This window comes from Ctenocephalides felis, unplaced genomic scaffold (assembly GCF_003426905.1).
Source record: "Ctenocephalides felis isolate EL2017-DRISC unplaced genomic scaffold, ASM342690v1 CF-g0.4_SCAFFOLD_00845, whole genome shotgun sequence".
Taxonomy (NCBI): domain Eukaryota; kingdom Metazoa; phylum Arthropoda; class Insecta; order Siphonaptera; family Pulicidae; genus Ctenocephalides; species Ctenocephalides felis.
In genome coordinates, this window is record NW_020536999.1 from 64,590,454 (window position 1) to 64,616,597 (window position 26,144).

General features: G+C 28.1%; 2 protein-coding genes across 2 annotated transcripts; one reads left to right on the plus strand and one right to left on the minus strand.

Annotated features, from left to right (window-relative positions):
- Positions 1 to 1,355: 1,355 nt before the first annotated feature.
- LOC113387287 (UDP-glucuronosyltransferase 1-6-like) lies at positions 1,356 to 4,078 on the minus strand. Its single transcript, XM_026624841.1, has 4 exons — positions 3,995 to 4,078; positions 2,187 to 2,403; positions 1,722 to 1,911; positions 1,356 to 1,397 (listed from the first exon to the last, which is right to left on the minus strand). The coding sequence occupies exons 2-4, from the start codon at positions 2,378 to 2,380 to the stop codon at positions 1,356 to 1,358; spliced, it is 426 nt and encodes a 141-aa protein (XP_026480626.1). The 5' UTR covers positions 2,381 to 2,403; positions 3,995 to 4,078.
- LOC113387303 (E3 SUMO-protein ligase PIAS1-like) lies at positions 2,379 to 25,738 on the plus strand (the record flags this gene model as incomplete). Its single annotated transcript, XM_026624842.1, has 8 exons — positions 2,379 to 2,388; positions 5,852 to 5,966; positions 23,291 to 23,483; positions 24,147 to 24,533; positions 24,640 to 24,880; positions 25,093 to 25,324; positions 25,404 to 25,561; positions 25,656 to 25,738. Coding segments are annotated over exons 1-8 (1,419 nt in total), but the record flags the coding sequence as incomplete, so codon positions are not given.
- Between the last annotated feature and the right edge of the window lie 406 nt (positions 25,739 to 26,144).

The following is a 26,144-nucleotide window of genomic DNA, read 5'->3' on the forward strand; positions in this document are numbered from 1 at the left end:
TAGCGAATTTTTTACTAAATTCTAAATTAGTGCTTCAGGAAGTTACTGCAGTGCATAGTGTTTCTTTTAATTCTTATACACATCAGTAGTTAAGATTATAAATAAATTTTTAATATACAAAATTAGCCAGATAATTTTTTTCAGATAATCCTTCGTCTTCTCTGCAAATTTGAACTCTCATTTTAATACCGAAGTGGAAATTATTCTAATAACAACTTAAGAAAAGGCAAATTGGGCAAAAAAAAATATTTAAAAAAAAATCTTGGCAATCATATAATCTATCAGTTGATATTATTTGGGATATATAATTGTCGGTTTTACAGAAGTTCTTTCACATTTAAATTTTGAATATACAATTTAATTGAATTGTTGATAAACAGGATCAAATTTTGCATGGACTGTTTATATATCTAATAAAGAACATAAAAGTAAGATACCAAATCAAGAATCTACGTCATTTTGCTTAAAAGGACTGGTGAAAAATTGGTACACAAAAATCAATAATTTTTATGTATTTGTCGAGAGACCAAACAAAAATTGTAAAAGCACCAAGTTCATTTTAATGCAATAAAGATGCCCAGCTACCAAATATATTATTGGTGCTCACAAAGAAAATCTGTGACCAAATACATGCCAAAACTAAAATTATACATATACCACAAAACCTTTTTGATATATGAATTATAAAACTGATCTTCAACAATCTTAGTTTTTTTTTGTTGAATAAGAAGAAAAATGTAAACTTATATATTTTAATAAATTAAATTTAAACAATAAAACAATGTTATGAATTTAAAAATTATCAATCATCGTTCATTAATACTTTTAATATATTAATCAGACATATTTCATTGCAGAAAGCATTGTACTTTATGATCGGAAGATACTCAATTTCTCCAAACAACTCGGTATCATGGAGTAGCAATATCAGTAAAATATACTAAACCAAAATAAGATTTCAATTGAAAATACCCTAAACTGACACTGCTGTGTAAAATTGCAATGGTAATCATTCTACAATAAAATTGCTTGATTTTCAAAATTTTCAGCACTAAATAAATTTAAAACTATTTGCGTGAAATAGACAAACTTGTAGGCTTATTGGCAGTTCAAGAAAAAGAAAATAAATTTACTGGTAAACTACTGTTGTTTACATTTAGTAACTTAAGTTACTTATGTAACTAAACATATTATCATTATTCTTACTCATGTCAGTAGTTTTCGAAACTTGAGTTCTTTAACTCTTTCTAATTAATAAAATCCCAATTTCTGGTTTATGCCAAAATGCTCAGAATCGCATACTATAACTATGTGAAGTAAATTAACAAAATTTTGCGAAAAATATTCATTAAGTTTCAGTATTTCTTTGAATCCTTAAATTCTCCAGAATTGCTAATCTTGAAGTACCATAAACGTTAATTTAAAAATAACAATAATTTTATAGAATGTAAAGTTCCATGTTTGTATTATTTGTTTGATTAAAACAAGTAAATTGAGTATATAAGTAAATTTACATCGTATACTGTGTGGATAACACTAAGAAACAATATTATATAAAAATTGATCATAAAAAATTATCTACATTATCTAATGGTAAAATTCTGCCTTACCTAATACAGAATTTCTCTAATTTATTATTGCAATTTAACCTTAATTTGTTTATCTCTTCTAAATTTTGACAAAATTTTGCCACTTATTCTCATAAAAAATAAAAATATTACCAATAAACATGCATACACGTCCAACATATAATATTGGATGCAGCACATATCAACAGCTTCTGATCTCCAAAGAGGTGGACTTTCGATGCCTACCTCAGCTACACGTTCTGTCCACCAAGCGGCCAAGTCGATTGGTGATTGAGGTCGGTTTAAGAAATTGGCAGAAACTCGCTTAGCGTTTTGTAAATAACTGCAAATGTAACAGTCTGTTAACTATGATTGAAATTATTTTTTATTGATATCAAGCGCCGTGAAAGTGAAATTTCAATTAAATCTGTTTCATTAATATGTCTCAGGAACATATATATGTGGCCTGCATTGCAGTGGGTAAACTATTGATTTAATTTGTGTCAGAATCAATTAATTATTTTCTAGAAATATTTTTATGGCTAAAGAATGTTTGCCCGGAAGCATAATGAAGTACTCATAATGTGATCATGGTATTTTGCGAATATAATTTCTTACCTGGGTTTCAGAACTTCATTCAATGTTTGAGTAATGTGTTCTTCATTAAGATCTTCGTAGTTCAAAATTCGGCCCATGCCACGTGACTCGATGGCCGCTGCATTTATAAACTGGTCCCCATAGATTGGGGTAGCAATCATCGGAACCCCATGGTGTGCTGCTTCTGTTGTTCCTAACAGTCCACTGTGAGACATGAATAGACGTACGTTGGGGTGAGCTAAAAATTGATAATAATTATAATTTTAAAGCTTTGATATGAAATTTATTCATACATAAAATAATTATTTACCTGCAAAATATTGAATTAGTAAAATATTTTCTGAAATATTTATATAATTTCTACAAAAACTAACAAATATTCGGGAAAATAAAATTTAACAAAAAAAAGCAATAAAAAGTTCAAGTAATTAAAACCATATAGGTCTATAAATAATAATTGGTATATTATGTAACACTTAAATTACCCCAACACTTTTACAAAACATCAAATTTTTTCAGCTTTTTTTTCAACTCTCCTGGTATAACCTGAGATACTTGAAAAAATCTATGCTCGAGACAAGGACTGAGATCAAATCATATTGTGTAGACTACGGAAACAATAAAAAGTTATGTATTGAACAGTCCGAAGAACAAAGTGGCTATGGTAGTCAACGAACAATGCTTGTACCTAATCTTTTTTAATTCCCCGCAAAATATCTTTATTAATATGATTAAAATAGAATAAATAGAACTTGTTAGTGTTACTAATGTGTATTAGTTTACATATATGTGTATGTATGGATTTTTGCATGACTGTATTGTGTATGTATGTATGTATTTAAATATAAAAAGTAAAGTCTTTAAATATATTTTTTTCTATAACTAATATCAGTGTCAAGTTTATTAGAGTTTTGTCCTGGTTTGATCTATTGAATAGTGAAATACATCAAGTGTCGAGGACTATAATTAATAAAGAATGTTTTTCTTATTGTTTCAATCATATACTTATATATAAAACTAATATAAAAATAATACAGAAATTTCAGAATAAATTTTTGAAAAATGCCTTAGGAGCACCAAAATAGATCTCGACACAAACCTACCATAAAAGATGTATTACCAAAAACAGCACATAAATATAGAAACAAGCTCATCAGTCACCCAAATTCACTAGCAAACTCCTTAATAACAGAGAACTATCGATAAAGGTTAAAAAAAAAGCGCCACTGGATTTAAGCCATCAATTTTCCTGATAAAGATTGAAATAACTTAGTCATTAATTATAAGAAATAATTTATAAGTAAATAGTTAAGATTATAAGAAAAGAATGGGAAAACAACTATTGAGTTGTTTTTCCAACATGCCCATTTTGTATACAGTATAATTCCCCAAATTTATTAAATGTCCTTAACTGGATATTTAATGAATAAAATAGAGAATATATATATAAATAAACTCAAATTTTCCCAACATTTCTCTAAAACATCTTATCAAATATAATTAAAAAATTATACAAAGCCAAAACTGAATTTTTATGTTGAAATTTTTACAGATGTTAATATTTCGAAAGTAAAAACACAATTCAAATTAAAATATTTAAATATATACACCACAGCTTATAATAACACTGGCAACTCGTTTAATAATGGTTTTGTTCACTAATAATAATAATTATTACCCAATAGCCTAACCTAACCTAACCTAACCTATAAATGATTTTGACAGATTGACAGGTCACCGCGCCGATTTCCATAAACTGTGCTTCCCCATTTCAATAAATGTTTTATTTAAATATAAATTGTTAATGCCATATTTAAATATTTTCTAACCATCTCTGAACTACGAGGAGTATTTCAAGACTAAAATTGTCTAAATCGATTCACCAGTTCTCGAGTTTTAAGGTAACTAAGATCCAGTAAAATTTATTTATATAGATATAGGTTAGTTTTTGGTTAGCCATTTATGTGACAATCACAATGTTGTAATCACAGTGATATTCACTTGTTATTCCTTCTTGTAGTATAAATTATACTCATATTAGTGAAAATAGTACAGTAAATTTATTCTTGCTGTATAAATATTAGTGTTTGATCAAGTATATAAAAATTTATATTACTTATACTTAAAATAGATGCACATGTAAGTATTATTACATGGATTTACGGATTTTAGTAGTATTGATTTGTTTGTTGTTATTGTTTTAGTATATTGTTTATATTTACAGTAAAGGGCGTCCATTAATCACGTGAGCGAGTTTTTAAGGATTTTTGGAACCTCCCACTCCCTATGTTTATACATGGTGATATTCAAAATTACCCCCGCTCACCCAACAAACATTACGTGTATTTTTAGTTACGCGATAAAACTGTGAAATTTTTTATTTTTTTATGAAAATGTTTGATTTTTTTTAAATCAGTTAAAAATTAAATACAATTGACATCTTACTATAGGCCTCCCTCCCCCACGTGATACTTCGTGATTTTTTGTCAAACCCCCCCTTCCCCTAAAAACCTCACGTGAAATGGACGCCCCCTAATATGTTCATCATTTGAAAGATAATTTCACAGTAGAGATTAATATTGCTAACTTCTTATAAGTTATTTGGTCTATATGGAAAATTGGTAATACCCTATAGGGGTATCAATATCAATAATATATATATTATTTTAATAATCGTTAAATCTTTTGTATCTCATGGGCCAATTCTGCCGTAAAATAGACTAATGTTATGGAAACATTACACAAGGCTGCTTTTTTCATATAAAATGTTACTAAAATCCGTCAAAATACTAGGTATTTGTGTGCGATGAGGCGTAGAAGTAATTCTTGCATGTGTTATTATCACACATCAGAAAGATGCACTTATACTTATGACAACATTCTTTTTTACGTTGTACGCTTTCTAGGCTAGGTTTTATATATAAAACACCTGACTGAACAGCAAATACTTAGCTTCTTGATAGTTTTTAGTACCGTTTTCTGTGAAAAATGCAGCGTAACATTGCGTTGCTATAACATTGGTCTATTTTACAGCAGAATTGGCCCAATTTTGTTATCATAATCCATCCAATTGCAATTGTTATTAATTTGGAGATATCTGCCCAGAAGGTTAAAGATAATTTAACATAAACAGTAAAGATTAATATATATATAATGCTAATTAGCATTTGAATTTAAGTCCAAACAATTTATATATAGAAAATTGGTATCTCCCGATCCTTTTTAATGATCGTAATTTTTTTGTATCTTACTTAGTTATCCTAATCCATCAAATTGCAATTATTATAGATTTGAAGACGTCTTCCCAGAAAGTTTAACCCAGATTTTAAAGATAATTTAACAGTATTAGGGAACAATAATGGCAACTTCGAATAAGTAATTGGTAGCACCATTTCATTTTAAATGATCATAAACTTTTTTGTATCTTACTTTAGTTCTCCTAATCCATCCAATTGCAATCGTTATAAATATAAAGCTATCTTCCCACAAAAATGAAAAAATAAAAAATATAATAATAATAACTGTAACTACTTCCGCGCAGATGGACTCCACGCAATATCCTTATTTTTTCTTATTTTTTTATTCAACCTCTATTAAAAATTACTTTGTAATTACTTAGTTCAATGTGTTATAATATAATAGCATTTGTTTGTTCTAATATTTTCACGTTGAAGTTATTATTTCAGCTGAATGCCACGGAAAAAAAAGTGACATCGGCCGTAGCTCAAGAATCGCAAGACGCCGCCGCGACTACAGGCGCGCAGCAAAAATCGTAGTAGAAAATACAGCTCAAGCTCTCAAGTAAGTCGTAATTTAAACAATGGCGCGTAATTTTAACAATTAACTAGCTGTAAGTGGAATTCTGTCTTAAGGCAATTAGGGCATCGTGCCTTAAGGCAAATTGCTGGAACTTCCCGTACCAAAAATTATTATTTTTTCAAAAAACGAATAACATTTTTGAAAAAAATTTACTTCGAAAAAAATAGATTTTTGAGAAACTATAAATTTGACAAAAAATTACTTTTTTTAAAAAAAAAAAATTTTTACTTGAAAAAAAAAATTTTTTTTGAGAAAAAATTTTTTTTTTAAAACAATAAAATTTTTTGAAAAAAAATGTTTTCTTCATTTTGACATATTTCGGAAATTCTGAACTTTTTTTCAAAGCAATCGCACTGCTTGAACTGCATAGAGACGAAATGTCACAGCGCAAGTGCCGCGCCGCCGTCTAACGCATAAGCATCGGTACGGAACCCATAGAAATGTAAAAAAAAATTATACTTATTGTTAAAATCTCTATAAAATATCTGATAATTTGATGTGCATATGTCTAATGATCATTTTTAACCGCCGAATGGCATTTTTTTTTTACTTTTTTTATTAGATCTCCGAAACCGCTAGACCTGCCTTCATAAAAATTTGATCAAATCTACATCTTGTCAATACAAGTAAAATATTTTTTGAATTTTTCAAATCGGACGCTCCGTTCTCTTAAAAACTGAGTTACCGTTTTCGGCACTTTTTGCCCCGTATCTTCGGAACGGCTAGACCTGCCTTCGCCAAAAACTAATCAGCACGTCTCCTTATCAATACGAATCGAATGTTTTTTGAATTATTCAGATCGGTTGATCGGTGTTCCCGAAATCGTCGACGAAAATTTGTATCCGCACATACATACACACACGTACATACATACACACACACATACACACACACATACACACACACATACACACACACACACACACACACACACACACATACATCCATTTTTGCTAAGGTATGCCAAAATGTTCAGAAACCTCTGAAACGTAAAGATATATAAAAATTTTCATTTTCGATTTTTTTGCGATTACTATAACTTGCCCTACGGGAAGTTAAAAATATTGGTATATATATATATATATATATATATATATATATATACATATATATGATTTAGTAGTTATTTTTGATGTTAAGATATATATGAGTAAGTTCTTATGGGTATCAAAGAATAAAAGCTTAGAATCGCTCGGGAAGTGCAAAGTACAGAAGTCATGGCAGAAATTACCTAACTTTACTCACATTTTTGTCAAATAAAATTATCATTTTTCTTTTTATATTTAATACAAAAAAATGTTGACAAGTTAGTTGTATAAATATTACTGCTAATTCTAGAATCGTGTACACATCTTTAGATGTAATTTACTAACGTTAATATCCACTGATGATGACATTAAGTTGAATGTCGAAACGTTTGGAATTAAAGATTAATTTATAAACCTTTGCTTTTTATTCTTTGGTGTATTGCCCCATATATATATAACAGGTTGTCAAATATCTCCCTTCCGCCTTTTTGTATTAAACCAAGAGCAAAAAAGCGTAAGGGAGATATTTGACAACCTAATATATATATATATATATATATATATATATATATATATATATATATATATATATATATATATATGGGGCGATACATATATTGTTCGGGGTATCCACCCATTTGTAATAATTATAAATAATATTATAAACTACTACATTACGGTCAAAATACAAACTACGTAGTTGTAATGCTATTACATGTAATTACTCATGCTATTACATTGTATCCTTAAGATATTAGTATTTTCGTGTCATCGGTGGTTCCTATAATATATACATTTCTTCCCAAAAATTTAATCAGTTCTTCATTCCATCAGTACAAGTGAAATGCTTTTTAAATTATCGAAACCAAAAACACTCTTTTAAAATTATGTAAGCTAACTTATTTACATCAAACAATAAGCGATTTTAAAATTTGTATTTTATTCAGAAAATTGAACTTTTATTTAGGGGTCCGTACCAATTTGCAAAAAAATAAAAAAATCAACAGTTTTGAAAAAAAATTTACTTTTCGAGATTTCACCAAAAATAGTTTTAAAAATTTTCAAAATAAAAACATGTTATGTTAAGAATATATAGTTCTTAGAAATGTGATGAGGTAAGGCCTATGATTTATTCATATACATATATGTTTACATTTAATGTAAACAAATAAGTGTCCAATACGATCTTCGCCTAATTTATAATTTTTAATTATTTTGTTGCTTAATTACGGTACGGAAAGTTCCAACAATTTGCCTTAAGGTATGTCATGCATTTCAGTTTCATTTCAATCTTTATTTTTATTTCAATATTTAAAAGTATTTAACATATTGAAGTCAAATTCTTTTTTATTATTCTTTGTTCGAATCATATAAATTATGAACATATTTGAACACATTATTAAAATAAACATAATAAAACGAGGTCAAAATATGAAATAAGATCAAAGATTAAACAAGATGAAAACAAAGCGCATTTGTGAAATATAATACAAAAAATTCTTTTGTGAAATCATGAAATACGATATGTTACAGAAACTTAATATAAGCAGCAACTGAAATCAATGTTATCTGATATTCAATCCAATTAGAGAACAGAAACAAGAAATATTAAACAAGCATATCGTTAGGCAAGGATAAACAATTTATTTGATTACATTTTGATATTGTTTGGAATTCTTTGCTTTTCCTGTTATTAATAGCGTATTGCGATTACAATCGAATATTTTTGGCGACTGAAGATAAAAGTCATATCAACATTCATTTATTGTACATCATATTTTCAATCGATTCAATGGAATATTTTTCAGAATATTTCCTAAGTATTGATCCTTTGGTATTTCCTTATGGCAAGTTGCGAAAGCTTCCCGATAGTTGTAATACGCGATATTGACCAATCAACCGAAATTGAGATTTAGATATTTAGATCAAATATTTAGATTTCAACTGTTTTTTTTTTTCGAAAATAAAGTTTTTGCTCTCTTTTGTAAACATTGCTTTCTCTTGTGAACATTGCGATTTTTATTTGATATCTCTCAAACATATTTACAATATCTGTAATTAGATTAATTATGGTGCACAAACACGTGCTTGTATTTTGTATGTCCTAAAAGCGCCTTTTAATTCAAATTTTAAAAATGAACTTATATAATTCAACCAAGTTTTGTAGAACTTTACTGTTATATGTTAAATTTCATTAAAAACGTCGAAAAAGAAACTTAATAAATTATTGGGTGAAATAATAAGCATCTGCTACAAGAAAATACTGGCACGATTCCGTAAATCGTTTTCAAATTCTTGAAATTGCTGCAGTTTCGGAGAAAACATCCATGAAAGGCTTAATGTTAACAAACGTCAAAAAAAATTCTGGTCATTTTTTTAAACTTAGATGAATTTTCGAATAAACGACTTGTCGTACGGCTGTAATATTTAAGTATGTTCTATGGCCATAGTACCCACCGCCAAAAAAAGTTTCATTAAAATCGTCGAAAACAAATTTTTCAACAGCTAATTACTAGAAGACAGTTCCAAATGTACAATCTTTACCAAAAACTAATCAGTATCATTCCCAACCAACTTCGAAACTCGAACTTCTAACTTGATCTCGAAAGTTTTTGAATTTTTAAAATTGATTCAGGATTGTGGTCTAAAACGTGGGCGAAAATTGTTTCAATTTTCTGCTATACACAAATAAAAGGCTTGGCAAAACTAACAAACTTTAGTCTTTGTCAAGTTACTTCGAATTGCTTTTAATTTTTTGAAAATCGGCTCACATATACTTTTTCCAAATTTAGTCTCATTCAATTCAGAATGGCTTGAAACGTCAAGAAAACATAAAATTAGCAAATCGGATTTTTTGGCGAAAGCTTAAATTTTTCCTTCGGAAAGTTAAAAAAAAATCTAGGCTTTCTTACGTTGCTATAAATATGAATTGTAATAGTACATATTGTTATTGTTACAGTAAGTGGTCAGATCATAAATGATATATGCATTTTTTGATGTTCATTGACATATTTTATCAATATTACTGTTAATCAAATCTTGTGTTTTATTTATGTGTAGGCATAAATTGTTATGTTATCGTGCTAACTTAAAGTTAATTGATAATAAGTTATGTTTTTTTTTCATTCATACCAAAGACTAATGTTTCATAATTAATCTTCTCCTATTTTCTGCATTAAATACAATTACTTTGCTTACCTAGGATATCGTTTTGAGGCATCCAGTTCCTAATCATCAAGTTGTCTGTTTTTTCAGGCAATGTTTCATTTTCCCATTTCCAAAGTACTCTTTGTTTAAGTTTTCCAAAAGCTTTTAACAACGCTTTTCTTTTCTCATCTGGCAAAGTTGAAGCTCTGATCATAGAACCCCAGCTGACATACACCACGCCGTGTTCTGCACCGGATATAAAATCATCCAGATCCTAAATAAATTCTGATGATTTAAATAAGAATTTTAAAAAAAGCTTCTTAGATTAATTTGTTATGCTATCATTAATCATTCATTTACTAAGCTAGTTACTAAGATCCTTATATTTTGATAAATCGATTTTTTTTGGTAAAAGTTGATTTGGAAAAAAGTGATCAATCATTTGTAGTTTTCAAGTGCCATTCCAATTATCAATGTATGCTAAACTTTATTCAACAACATTTTATTCGATATTTATAAGAATTATGAATCAATTCAAATACCTTCGATAATTTCTTTGGTTTTTTAACGTGGATACCTCCAATTTCAACTATGGCTGGTACATTTGGTCGCACACCGCTTAAAGCATAATGTGTGTTGATCATCAGTAGACTTGTATTCTTTTTCAAATCTATTACTGAAGGCATATCTTGTCCAAATCTTTCTCTCAATAGCTTGTCAGTGGGCCAATCTACTCGAAACCTGTTTGATAGAATTCTTTTTAAATATCGTTTCCAATGAAAATAAAAAATAAATACACGCACCTATAGAGCGTCTTGAATAATACTGATGCGACGAAGTTTTTCGTTCTTTGCCAGAATGTCATTTGATGAGAATTTCCAGTAAACATCATTGGCACGTATGATGTTATTTCGGGATTTGCAAATCTTCCCATCACCTATAAATTCAGGATAAATATGATAATGATATAAGAAGATAAATATATAAAATAAATGGCATAAGTTTCAATTGATATTTGTCCAAATCAAAATCAAAACAATTACCAAAATATTTTCTTAATTACTTTTTACCAGGTAACAAATTTCATGATCTTTACAAAATCAATCAATAAATATTGTTCAAAAATAGTCAATTTATTTATTATTAATCATTCAATAATTTATAATTTGTTAATATCCCTTACCCAAGGCATAGCGTAGCTAGAACTTAGCCCTATAACAGGGGCTTTAAATTGATATGCAATTCCCAAGGTGCAATCAGACGTGAAGGTTTCAGTAAATATGACATCATATTTTTCAGATTGGTCAAATATGGATTTTAATTGATCGCTTTTCAATACAGTTTCACATGCTTCAAATGAATTTTTGGTCAACATGTAAAATTCAACGAGCGGATTTAGTAGGGAACGCCAACCGAATATCTGGAATTGAAAATATTCACCTTTATAGGACTCACACTTGTTTCAATAAACTGCCAAAGTTCAATTTCACATTTTTTACTTATCAAACAGTATACTTAACAAATTTTCATTGGTTTCCTTGAATCTATTATTAATATTTTACACACAAAAAAAGTTCTCTGATATTCCATTTTAAGTTTTAAAGTATATTTATATTAAGTTGGTTACTCACGTTTAAATCAATAAAGTTGACCCACAACGGCATAGTCCCTTTTAAGCTGATATCTTTATAGTTCTTTCTTCGATTTTCCAGTGGAAAGTGACTTAAAACAGTAACGTTATGACCCTTGTCCGCAAGTCCTTCCAGCAGGGCAGAAAATACATCATGGTGACTTTTTCCAGGATGTGGAAAAAGACCCAAAATATTTAGGCTTGATACACATTGTGCAAACAGTATTGTTGACAAGATTAAAAGAAATTTTATCGAAAAATAGTACATTCTGATTTTTTATCCAAAAGCCTAATGAGAATGGATACTCCAACGCGATTGTATGATCAACTGCAAAATAAAATAAGAAGTTGTTACAATTTTCTATCAACCAATCCAACCTTGTAACAATAATCATGCTTAGAAAAAATTGAGATACAATAAAATTGTCTATTATTTGAAGAAGCAAAATATAGGAAGTACTAACAAATATTAGTACTTAATTTCGATGACTTGACAAGGAACAGAAATAGATTAACATTGTTATTTAAACACTATGAATGAGCAGTCACGAAATGTTTCTGTCATTGTAAAAATTATATAAAGTTGGGCTAGTAGTAGGGTTATATAACAAATATTCTTTGTTTCATTGAATTCTGATCTAACCAATTACGTATTATCCTCCAATTACCAGTCAATTGTCATTAATTCACAATAGTTTGCATTGGATTTGTATATATATATATATATATATATATATAAACCTATATGAATACATGAATTATTTAATAATCATTTTAAAATAAACACGTTTCGGCTATAGTCCTAGTTTTCATTCAGTGGAATTACAACAATTCTGAATAAAATATTTAAAAAGAATATTTTGGAAAAAATATATGTACTTCTAACAACATATATTTTTGCTTAGTTTGCTTTTTTTTTAATTTCACTGACTGAAAGCTAGGATAGCTAGGACTTCAGGAAACGCATTGATTTAGATAAATTTTAAACATAATGTATATATATATATATATATATATATATATATATATATATATTCAATAGAAAAGTCCTGGATTTTTTCAATATATTGATTGTTTCTTTTCCGAACACCAAAACAAATTGTTTTTTATTATTGGATTTACTGTTCGGAAAAGAAACAATCAATATATATATATATATATATATATATATATATATATATATATATATATATATATATATATATATATGTATACTGTGGTGGATTTAAAATAGGGGCTTATTCCTAGGGCGGCAAAATTTGGAAAATGAAATATAATTAAGTAATACTTTTTTATAATATTTTTGTATCTATATATATTATGCATCAAATTAAAACTTCGTGTAATATAATTTTGCAAATGTAAGTGAAAACTATCATGTAAGTGATAAATGTAACTATCAAAATAGATTAATTAATTTATTTCCACGATAATATAAATATAACATTTGATTTTTTTTATTTTCGGGAATAAATTTATATAGTTTTTATGAAAATTCAGAACTATTTTCAAATTATAAAAAATTGAAAAAAAAATTAGTAATTAAAAAAAAATCAAATTATTCGTGCCTTTTTGAAAACAAACTTCAGTTGATTAATGATGGGGCGGCAAATTTCAGTGATAGGGCGGCTTTTTCTGAAAAATCTGAAAAATATGTGCTTATTCATAAAAAATATAGATACTTTTGATTAATTTTATCTAGTTGTTATATTTATTTTATTTAGTTGTTTGATAAATGACCAAAATCCAAAAAATATGTGAAACGCATTTGTCATCATGAATTTAAACAAATGTAATGCTATTTTGTGGTAAAAAAAATCAAAGTTGCTAATAAGAATTGCAAATAATTATTCGGAAGCCTATGAAAATATTATGATCGATTCATCTTTTGTTTTCAGTATAAAAGATTAATACGTACATTTTCATGTAGTAATTATTATCGTTTGTACTTATTAACTATTGATTACTGTAACAATAGTTATATTGATAATTCTATTTACAAATTCAATTCTGTTAATTTTATGATACATCATTTCCTCACTATTATAGTAACACTAATAACAATGACATTTACGTGAAATGCAGTTTACCGGTTAATCCCACGGCAATCAACGTCTTCAAAAATAAGAAAAATTAAAAATAAAATATTTGAATATTACAGTATTAATAATATTTTATTTTTATGTTTGAATTTATTCAAAAAATCAACATCTTCACAAATGAGGTGAAAATTGAAAACAAAAATTTTATTGTTACAGTATTAACAATTATTTTATTTTTATTTTTAATTTTAAACAAAAATCAACGTCTTTAAGCAATGAGATAAAAATAAAAAATGAAATATTTCAATATTTCAGTATTGATAATATTCTTTTTTTATGTTTAACTTTTTTTAACTTAACTAACTTCTTCTAAATTCTTTGAAATTTTTTTTCTGTATACAGTAAACCCTCGCTTTACGCGGCAAGTGCGTACCGTGCAGTATAGGAACCGTGCTATAAGAAACTCGTATTTAACATACAATTCAGGCTAATTCGTAGTGCGTTCTATGGAACCTTACATAGTGCAGTATGGGAACCGTGTTATGAGAGACTCAGAGTTGGTACAAATCGCACCATTTTTATCGCGTTGTATGGAGACCAAGAAATACAACTTGAAGTAGGAGAAATACGGACGAAATGACGTAAATGACGTGACGAAATTGACACCTTATTCAAAAATTGGCGCGACGCAGTAATCAGCTCAAACGTGTTCTTAGGCGGCTATTATACAATCAGGCATGTCTAAAAGATAAAAGTCGATAACAAAATTTACAACAATACCCTTTTGCACAACGAACTTATGGGCTGTTGACCAAATACCGTGTAATAAGAAGTCCGTGTAGTCGGAGGGATGTCGGATTTTTAGCTCCGTGTAGTATGGGAACCGTGTACCCAGAGTGCCGTGTAAAGCGAGGGCCTACTGTACATTATTTCCTATTTTTTATGTATTGTTTCATAATGAAAATAAAATTTCCATTCAAAAATGAAAAAAATAAAAAGTTAAATAGTAATCGCAAAAAATTGAAAATGAAAATTTTTATGTCTTTACGTTTCAGAGGTTTCTGAATATTTTGACATACCCTAGATAAAATGGATGTATGTGTGTGTATGTATGTGTATTCAGATACAAATTTTCGTCGACGATTTCGGGAACACGGATGAAGCGATTTGAATAATTCAAAATCATTCGATTTGTATTGATAAGGAGACGTGCTGATTAGTTTTTGGCGAAGGCAGGTCTAGCCGTTCCGAAGATATGGGGCAAAAAGAGCCGCAGTACGATTGCTTTGAAAAAAAGTTCAGAATTTCCAAAATATTTCAAAATACACTTTTCTTCAAAAAGTCTTTTTTTTTCAAAAAAAAGTAAATTTTTATCAAAAATTTTTCAGAGTAAATTTTTTTCAAAAATGTTAATCTTTAAAAAAAAATTGGTACGGGAAGTTCTAGCAATTTGCCTTAAGGAACGATGTCATGCGCCCCACTAGATTAATTTATATCTGCAGTTCAGCATGCTGAACATATTTCCTAGTAAATGATATACATAAACCACAAAATAAAATATTTAAAAAAAATAATGATCTAAAAATATCTGCCATCCTCTTATATATGTTATTTGAATAAAACTCTTCTCTTACCAATCAAAATTAAAATCTTTCAGTAAAATATTGTAAACACTAAAAATACTCTGTACTGAACACTCAAGCACAATACTGTTTGAACATCAAAGCACATAACAAAATAGACTTCAATATTTTTCCAATAAATGTTTATTCATTTTGTGACACAAATATATTGGTCTTGAATTGCCAAGCTAAACACCAAAAACTGAAATATCTATATTTCTAGTCATTCTGATAAAACAGCATAAATCTGATTAAAAAAAAAAATTTGATAACACGATTCTATTCCGGCTCGCACAACGTGCTCTTTATAACTGAATACATGACATAACACTAATTGCCTAATTGTAAGACCTTGGCAGTGACTGTTAGTTTGTTCATTCTAGTATGATCCATGTATAATCTATTAATCCTAGTTCAGAACCAATCGTGTATATATACTAGCTGACCCAGCAAACGTTGTTTTGCCATAAAACATATTTCCAGTATAAACTGTTTTTTTATTTATTTTATTTTTATTTATTTCTTTATTAACAGCAATTAGAATACAAAGTATCCTATGAGCTATTGTGATAAATAAAATGTTTAGTTTAAAAATAACTATGAATAGTTGGTAAATAAAAATATATATGAAGAGTTGACCCTACAAAGCATCGTCACATAAAAAATGTTCCTGGGTCATATTAATAATCTTTGCAAGAGCCAATCTAATCTGAAACTGATTCTCTTGAAATGTTTCAAGATTTTGATATATTATCACCGCGCGTTTCACTAATTTATTTTGAATTACGAAGCAAAATCCGATCATTTTTAAATTATATTATTATGTGGCGAATTGAGTGAGATTTAAAAAAATGTTAGTGGACAACTCTAACTATATATATATATATATATATATATATATATATATATATATATATATCTATATATATATATATAAATCTCGTGTCACGATGTTGGTTCGCGATGGACGCCCAAACTACTGAACCGATTTTAAATTTTATTGTCTCATCGCGTGCATATATATCCAACTCAGGTTATAGAAAATTTTGAAAAGTAAATTTAAAATATAAATATATAATTTTTATAAATTTCTAAAAATTTTGACAGAAAATGACCAAAAAAAAAAAACAAAACACTAAAATGACAAATGTCAAAATTTAAGGCAATTTCGATATATAATTTTTGAAAGAAAAATTTGACATTTCAAAAAATAAAATTCAAAAACATGTACATATATAGAAATATCCAACATTTAAATCTAAATTTGATGAAATGCTATATTCAAAATCACTGTTTATATTTTTAAATCTAATTAAAAATCAATGTTTAAAAATTTGAATAAAAGTTGACATTAAAAAAACATGAATTGACATTTGACAATATTTATACAAATTATTAGATAAATAGATTTATAATTATATTTTGATTTGCTTACGAAATTAATTCGAATACCAAAACTTCCTCAAAACATTATAGATCACAATAAAAAAACGACATATTAAATTTAATATTAATAATAAACAAAATTTTGACAGTTCAGAAAAATTGAATTTTTAACGACTTCAATAAGAAACAAATACATTAATTATTCCAAGTTTTGTTATAGGCAATATTGTAGATACAAAACATTATTGAAAAATATATTATATCATATTATATTAAATATTGACCAAGAAGGAAATATTTATTTAGTTTCATATTTTTTTATAAATTTCCATAAATTTTGACAGAAATTTACTGAAAAAAACAAAACACTAAAATGACAAATGTCAATATTTATGGAAACTTCGAGAAAAAACAATTTATGATTTCTGAAAAAAAAATGACAATTCTAAAAATATATTAATTAATACTTATTGAAAAAGGAACAGATACATTGTAATATATCCAACAGTTATATCCAAATTAGGTAAAATGCTATATTCAAAATAATAAAAATATATATAATGTTTATAAATTTAAACAAAATTTTGACAGGTCAAAAGAATTAATATTTTTAACGAATTCAAATAAGAACAAATACATTAATTATTCCAACTTATATTACAAATCATATTTAAGATACAGAATAATAAAATTTATCAAATTTAAATAAATTTGGGCGGTTACGAATTTGAAACAAATGCCGAAAATGCCGTTTGTTAATATTCCGCAAAATTTATGGATAAATTGATTTATGATTAAGATTTAATTTGCTTAAGTTGTTCATTCAGGTAAACATTAAAAAAATTAATATAAATCATGATTGAAAACTAAATATTATATCATATCATATTATATTAAATTTCTAAGTGCCAAAAATCAAACATAGATTTGAACTCGAATTCCTCAGAACTTTATCTATGTTAGTTTCAGGGATAGTATGAATATGAATTTATAGTCGGAAATTTATATTATGTTTTGTAAGTAAACACAAATTTAAAAAAAATGCATTGAAATCGATGACTGTCTAATCATTAATTTATGGAAAATTTTCAAAGAAAATATTAAAGGCTTATAGCAAGTTTCCAATAGTATGTGACCAATAGTATGCGAAACCATTTCTAAATAAAGCATCGTAGAACATGTTAAAATGTTAGCTAAAGGTAAATAGGACGTAATACCAAATAAGATATAACAAATTTATAAAAATCGCTTGGTTATTCATTATACATTTTGTAATTTTGATATTTGCCTAAAACTCATTTATTTAAATGTTTAATTATTTCAGTTTATTTATTATTTAAGTTTTAAAAAAACACTAATCAATAGGATTGATCCATCATATTCAAATTTCAATCCGGATTTTATTTATATTTGGACTGATATGATTTTTTTATAACAAAAGGTTTGAAATTTGGTTGTCAAACGGATTCAAATTTCAATCAGGTGGATTTTAACAAGGGCCGTTGCAACGCAAGGCTGGGTATGCTAGTATATATATATATATTAATATTAATATTATAATGAAAATCCTCGATCTATGCTTACTATTGTGAGTGCATAGAAAGCCTTATATATTCGTTTTCCTAATCGATACTTCGTTGTTAGTTTTGTTCAATAAATTTATGACTTAAAAATTATAAAACACTTAAAAAGCTTCTATAAAATTTATTGTTTTTGATTCCGCAAACAATCTTCAATAAACTTTTATAGGCAATTATTTAAGTACCTATTTATGAAATACCGCACGAAACACGGAACTTTAGTTAGAATAAAAAATTAAAATTCGAATTATTTTCGATATCAAAAAAAAAAAATTTTTTAGAGATAAAAAAAAATGTTTTTTTTCCAAAATCAATCGTTTCGTCAACACAAGCAGATTGTTTTTTGAATCATCCAAATCGGATGCTTAGTTCTCTCAAAAATTGCCATTTTTCTATTAGTGGAGTAGGTATCTCCAAAACGGCTAGACCTGCCCAAAAACTAATCACCATTTTTCCTTGTCATTACGAGTTGAATGTTTTTTGGATCATCCAAATCGAATGCTCCGTTCTCTTAAAAACACGATTTCTATTTTCTGCACTCTTTGCTTCGTATCTACGAAACGGCTGGACCTGCCTTTGCCAAAAACTAATCAGCACATCTCTCGCAAGAATTGTTCAAAAACTTTCAAAACGTGAAGAAATGTGAAAATTTTCGGTTTCGATTTTTAGGCGATTACAATAACCTTACAGGAAGTTAATAAGAGCTGCACAAAACGCTTGAATCTTACTTTGATCGAGGACTGAATTCCAAGATTGATTTCAATCAATATTTACATCCGGGAATAATGAAAACACAAAATGCATCAATTGCAATTCCAACACAACGGATGCTCGGTGTCGGTTGTAGCAAATTCAATAAGAAATTGTACAAAAAAATTTAATGTCACTCATTAACTATAGGCAAAATATTGCTGCCAGCATCCTGATCCTGTTTTGACCAAGGACATTCAATCACCAGTAACAGATTTTCTACCCTTTCAAAATTAATCAACAAGTAAGCATTTCTTGTATACGAAATTAATATTGACTAAATGGTATTGATATTTTTCCTTGAGGCAAGTTATGTTACATGAACTTCCCGATATGTGTAAAGATCCCGATATGAGGTGTGCCAATTTACGATTTTGTGACTTTTTTAAGTTTTTTTTGGTTTAACTAGAAGATATATGTTTTATGAACACGTACAAACTAATTTTTTTGATTTCAAATCACCGTACGAAAAGTGAGAACGCCCGCAAATTGATGGCGTTTTCCGAGAGGGTCTTGGCAGATTTATTTTTACGGCAGCCATTTAAAAAAAAAATTAAAAAATTTTTTTTTGTGTATTTTAATATATAATAAATAACCCTAAAAAAGTTCAAAAAGATTCAGTAATTCCTTCCCAGTTTAAAAAGTCCTCAAAAAATGGTAAAAATTAAGGCGATTACATGTATCGCCCCCCTTAATCAATAACTAGTGGGGTGTATGGCATCGTGCCTTAAGGCAAATTGCTGGAACTTTCCGTACCGTAACGAAATGTTCGAGGAATATTGAATGTTTTCAAATAGATTATTATAAATATTATAACATTGTCTAATATTTATAAGAATTATATAAACTGAATTGCAAAGTTGAAATTATTCGTTTAAAGTATATTAGAACTTAGTCAGAATTACAAATAAAATCTGAAATATTTACGATATACAAAAAAAAAATTTTTCTTGAAAAAAAAAATTTTTTTTAAACAATTTTTTTTCCAAAACCAATTTTTTTGTTAAAACAAGCAGAAAGTTCTTAGAATCATTTAAATCAGACGCTCAGTTCTCTCAAAAATTGCAATTTTTTGCACATTTAGCTCTGTATCTTCGGAATGGCTGGGCCCGCTTTTGCCAAAAACTAATAACCACTTCTCCCAATCATTACTAATTGAATGGTTTTTAGATTGTTGTAATCGGATGCTCCGTTCTCCTAAAAACTCGATTTCTATTTTCTGCACTTTTTGCTCTTTATCTCCGTAACTGCTGGACCTGCCTCTGCCAAAAACTAATCACCACATCTCCCTATCAATAGGAATCGGATGTTTTTGAACCATTCAAATAGGTTGATCCGTGCGCCCGAAAACGTGAACGAAAAAATGCGGACACATAAAACACACACACACATCAATTTTTTCTGAGGTATGCCAAAATGGTCAGAAACTTTCAAAACGTCGAGAAATGCAAAAATTTTCAATTTCGATTTTTGGACGATTACAATTACCCTACGGGAAGTTAACAAACGTCAAAAAAAAAACACTCATTTTCTCAAACTTTGATGAATTTTTAAAATTAAACTACTTGTAAGACCGTAATATTTCAGTAAGTTATGTAAGACTATGATATATATCGCCAACAAAAGTTCTATAAAAATCGGCTTATTTTTTTTTCTACAGTTAATTACAAGAAAACGGCTCGGTAGATTTTCACCTACCAACATGCTACCAACTAATCAGTATCACTCTCCTTTTATCTATGTAGTATCATTTCCAAATAATCTTTCGAACAGTTTTTGATTTTTTAAAATCGATTCGGTAGTATGAGCTTAAATGTGGATGAAAAGTTTAACACTCTTTTCCAAATTGCAAAGAAAAGGTTTGGCAGATCGTCGCACAAAACTGACAAACGATAGTCCTCATTGAGATACATCAACAGGCTTCTAAATTTCTGAAATCGGTCCAGGCGTTTTTCAGAAAACATCGATCAAAGGTCTAATTTTGACAAATGCTGAAAAAATGATACTAATTTTTGCAAACTTTGAAGAATTTTTAAAATTAAACAACTTGTCGTAGGTGCGTAATATTTTAGTATGATCTATAAGACTAATAATAGAATTATTATTCATAATAGAATTTCAAGATTTTTATTTTTTGTCCGCAACTGATTGATGTCGGCACATTTTGATCTTTTGTTTCCATTAAATTGATCACGCTATAGTTTGAGAACCTTTGAAATTTGAATGATTAAAGTTTGCAACTGTTAGTAAGTCATTCGAACTATTGCCAGCGCTCTGTTATTAGCTCTGATATCTTTACAGTTAAATGATAAATTATTTCTAGTAATTAATTCTTAATAATAAGAATTCTTTGCTAATGAATATTTTATTAAAAATATTTTTATAATTCTGTTGGTGGAGTGATAACTTTTTTCAATTCAGGCGTTCAAAATGGCCGACCCTACGGATTTCACAAAATTGAGAGTGAGTGTAATTGAATTGATATAAATTCTTCGCATGTGATTTTCTGTGTGTTGTTTAACATTTTTGTCATAATTACTTATTTGAAATAGTGTAGTTCATAATTCTCGCTCTCGAACTAATGAGCTATAACGATTTATAAGGTTTATCCAAATTTATCTTTCTTGCAATGAGAAGATACTTTGATGGAATATTGTGGTGAGTTCTAATTTATGTGATTATTGTATGTATAATTTTCTTTATTTGCCCTAAAATGATTCCTTGAATATTATTTGGATATTCATAACCTATTCCCAATGTATAAGAATACAAAAGTCGAAGTGACAGTTCTGAGCATGAAGTCGTAAAACGCGATGTCGATATTTTGTGACAGTTATTTTCTATTGAAACTAGTCAAATGTTGCATTGTAGAATATTATATTGGGTTTTTGTCTCACAGAATTGACCTTGCTATTAAATTTTATCTAAGGAAGTAAATTTGCGAAATGACAACACTTTCAAAATTAAGAAAATTCACAAAGCAATTTTGAAGTGACTATTTTGTGTACTTCCTAAATCCAACGCAATCTCTTATTTGATATCTCAAAAATAATATGATACAAGATAATCAAGAGAACTGGAATTATAACTTTGTAAACTAAGACGTCATATTTGTATATTTATTATTTATATGTCATTGTCACGACTGTTTTTTGCTTTTGAGTTATGCCAGCTTATACTGGCCTCTGCGGTGAATTTTATATGACCATAAATCAGTTTATACACCATATATCAAACATGAAGTAGTCATTGATTGGAAGCAACAGAAAATTGAAATATTAAGAATAATGAGCATTTCCTATTTTGTTTCATTAAAAATACCTCCTAAATATTGCAGAATTTCAAAGAATATAAAACTTGCTAAAGCTTTGCAAAACGTCATTCTTGACATCATAAGTTTAAACAATAGAAAACAACATAGCTTGCCGCAGATACAAAACACAAGCGTCAACAAAATGAGATCTTGAACAAAACTTGTAGAGATTTGTGAAAAACATCAGAATATTAACCAAATTGCAAAAGTAATTGAAACAGTTTTAGTAACTCCGTTTCTTCAAACATTCCATTTGTGAGTTTAGGAAGCATTTGTGGTAATATTAAATGAAAACAATGTCAGTTTTCAGTTATTTGGAGTTACAAACTATTTGATTGAACTGTGGTTCTGATTAAGTGTTATCACACTTGGTTAAATTATTTGAACATTACGACAAACAGTTTATACTGCTTAGAATTTGTCAAAGTAATCGCATGTCCAAGAGAATATAAACAAATCATTTATATTTGCTTTATCATAACCAGAAGTAGAGATAGTTAATTTTGATTAATAAGCATTACAGTAAGCCATTGATGAAGATATTATTATACAGCTGAGTATTGCCATTTGAAAATTTTGCAATATATGTATATATGTCAGCCTAAATGTGTGTGCTTGTTTGTAAATATATGAATATATAAGTACGTATTTATATATGTAAAATTGGGCATAAATTATGTATTTATGCCTATATATGTATATACAAATAATTATTAAAATAAGAAATTAAAATCTTTTGTAGAGTTTATCATATTCTCACTTAAAATTGATGTGATTTGATAATAATATACTATTATTACAATTTTAGGCCAACTGATACATTGAATGGTGTTCAATCTAATTTACCTCCAACTTCCAGTGCAGACTTGAGTGTGATGCATAACTCTTCAATGATGCCTACAGCATCTCACAATATGGTGCAGCAGGCACCAGCACAAATTAGGGCTAACAATTATCAGCAAATGATGTACGGTCGGGATGTTGTACCAATGCCTGTTAATGTGAGTTCCAGTTTATATATATATATATATATATATATATATATATATATATATATATATATATATAATCAAAATTCGGTAGAACCTCGATTAAACGGACCTATTGTTGTTGATAGGCATTCGGATAATTGAAAATCCAGATAATCCAATGTATGAAGAATAATGTTGTGTATTTATTAAAAATAACAAATACATACATAAATACCAACAAAAATCAATGTTTACTAAAAAATTAATATTTTCTTATGTATGTACATACATATACTAAACTGCAGTGTAAATGGTGCAAAACTTCGAATTGTCGGTATGTACATACATATAACTTTGTCTCGATTGGTAGTCCGGATAATCGCAAATTCGTATAACTGAAGTCCGGATAAACGAGGTTCTACTGTACTACGAATCTCTATTATATATGCAGATGTGAGTTTAATTTGAATGCAATCAGTTTCCAACTAGATTAGATAGTATTAGCAATGACTATCAATAAGTACACATAACATGCTTTCGAATGGGCAAACTGACCATCCAGATGGTTTAAATTAGCTAAAAATGGTCTAAGAAAAATTAAAGTTTAAATAAAAACATAAATTACATACAAAATTACTTATAAATACTAAACATTTCAGAACTTTATTCTATATAGTTATTTTTACCCTATAGGCAAGAGCGGCTACTGCTGGAACTGTTTATCCCCCTGCAATGTACTACCAAAATATAAATCGAAGTTTTACGAATTCAATCCATGTTCCTGCAGATGTTAGATTCAAACGCTTGCCATTTTATGATATAAAAGCTGAATTATTAAAACCTTCAAGTTTAGTGCCGCAAACTCCACAAAGAATTCAGGAATGTACATTTTCCTTTACATTAACTGCTGAACAAGCTACTAAAATTGCATCAGGCAGAGATGCTAGTAATCCTAGCAAAGTAGATTACCCAACACAGGTTCAAATGAGGTTTTGTTTGTTGGATCCAAGTTGTGAACAAGATGATAACTTTCCTCCAAATGTCGTAGTGAAAATCAATAACAAACTGTGCCAGCTTCCTGTAAGTGTAAAATATTTATATATTAATTATATAAATATAATTATAAAAATATAGTTTTATATTTTTCTTCCTTCTTGTTGATATTTGATTCAGATATTTATTCTAGAGTCCTATTCCAACAAACAGACCTAATGTTGAAGCTAAAAGGCCATCTAGACCAGTTAATGTTTCAAATTTGGTGAAACTTAATCCCTATGTTGCAAATGTTGTAAATGTGTCTTGGGTACCTGATTATAATAAGCCTTATTCGATAACTATAAATCTAGTAAAGAGATTGACTTCAAGTGATTTACTACAAAGATTGCAAGAAAAAGGCCTGAAGCCACCGGAGTTTACTCGAGATCTGAGTTAGTATCTATTATTGAGAGTATTTCATTTGCTACTATCTAAATAACTTATTATAAATGATTAATTTGTTATTTTACTAATTGAACAAAACAATTCTGGAATATATTGCATGTAGTTCTAGAAAAAATGCTTTCAATTATTTTATTTGTGGAAAGAAAATTAATTGTAATTAAACTGATAAATAATTTATTGCTAATTTTTTTTGTTATAGTTAAACAAAAATTAAATGATGACAGTGATGATATAATGACTACAGTTTTGAATGCATCTTTAACTTGTCCTGTTGGAAAAATTCGTATGGTAACTCCGTGTCGTCCATCAACTTGTGATCATCTTCAGTGTTTCGATGCAAGTTTATTTTTGCAAATGAATGAGAAAAAAGCAACGTGGATTTGTCCAGTTTGCGACAGGCCTGCTTTATATGATAATTTAATGATAGATGGGTGAGATGTTTTGTAGTTCAATAATGAATTGACAGTATAAATATTATTATAAACTAATATATAAATATAAATTCATTAGCTATTTTCAAGAACTTATACAATCTCCAACATTTATATCGGCTAATGTTAATGAAGTTATATTATTGAAAGATGGATCATGGAGTATAGAAAAAAAAGAACCAGTAGTGCAAAAGAAAACTTCGAAAACTAGTGTAGAAATAATTTGTGATGATGTGGGTGAGTTTGTCAAATATCCTGTATTGATAATATGAAAATTAAATTTCAATTATTTAATTGTTATCTGATTTTTAATGTCTTTTCAAATTTATAGAAATCATATCAGTGGAGGATTTTAAAGGTGATGAACCCACTAGTACTACGACTACAGTACAACCAAGTGCTCCTTCTACTACTGCTGAGAAAAAAACAAACGAAACAATTGTGGATCTGACAATAAGTGATTCTGAAGAGGATGCTCCACCAAAAAAGGATAAAGAGCCTTCTGCAGCTCAGCCAGCTTCACATCAACTACCTCCAGCTAGTAGTACTAGCAGCGCAGATCCTGTGGTCTCTAATAGAAGTACAAGATATGGTAAAAATTGTCCCTGAATGATTAATCCTGGCCAGAAATGATTATTTTTATAATTCTTTTCCATGTATAACAAGAGTGGATTATTTTATATTTTAATATCAAGCAAGATTGATATATATTATTTGTTTTTCTAATATACATGTAAAAGTTATTTACATGTAAGTAATTATAACCAAATAGTATAATTTCAAAATTGATTCTAATATTTTGTACCTGTAGTTTCAATTA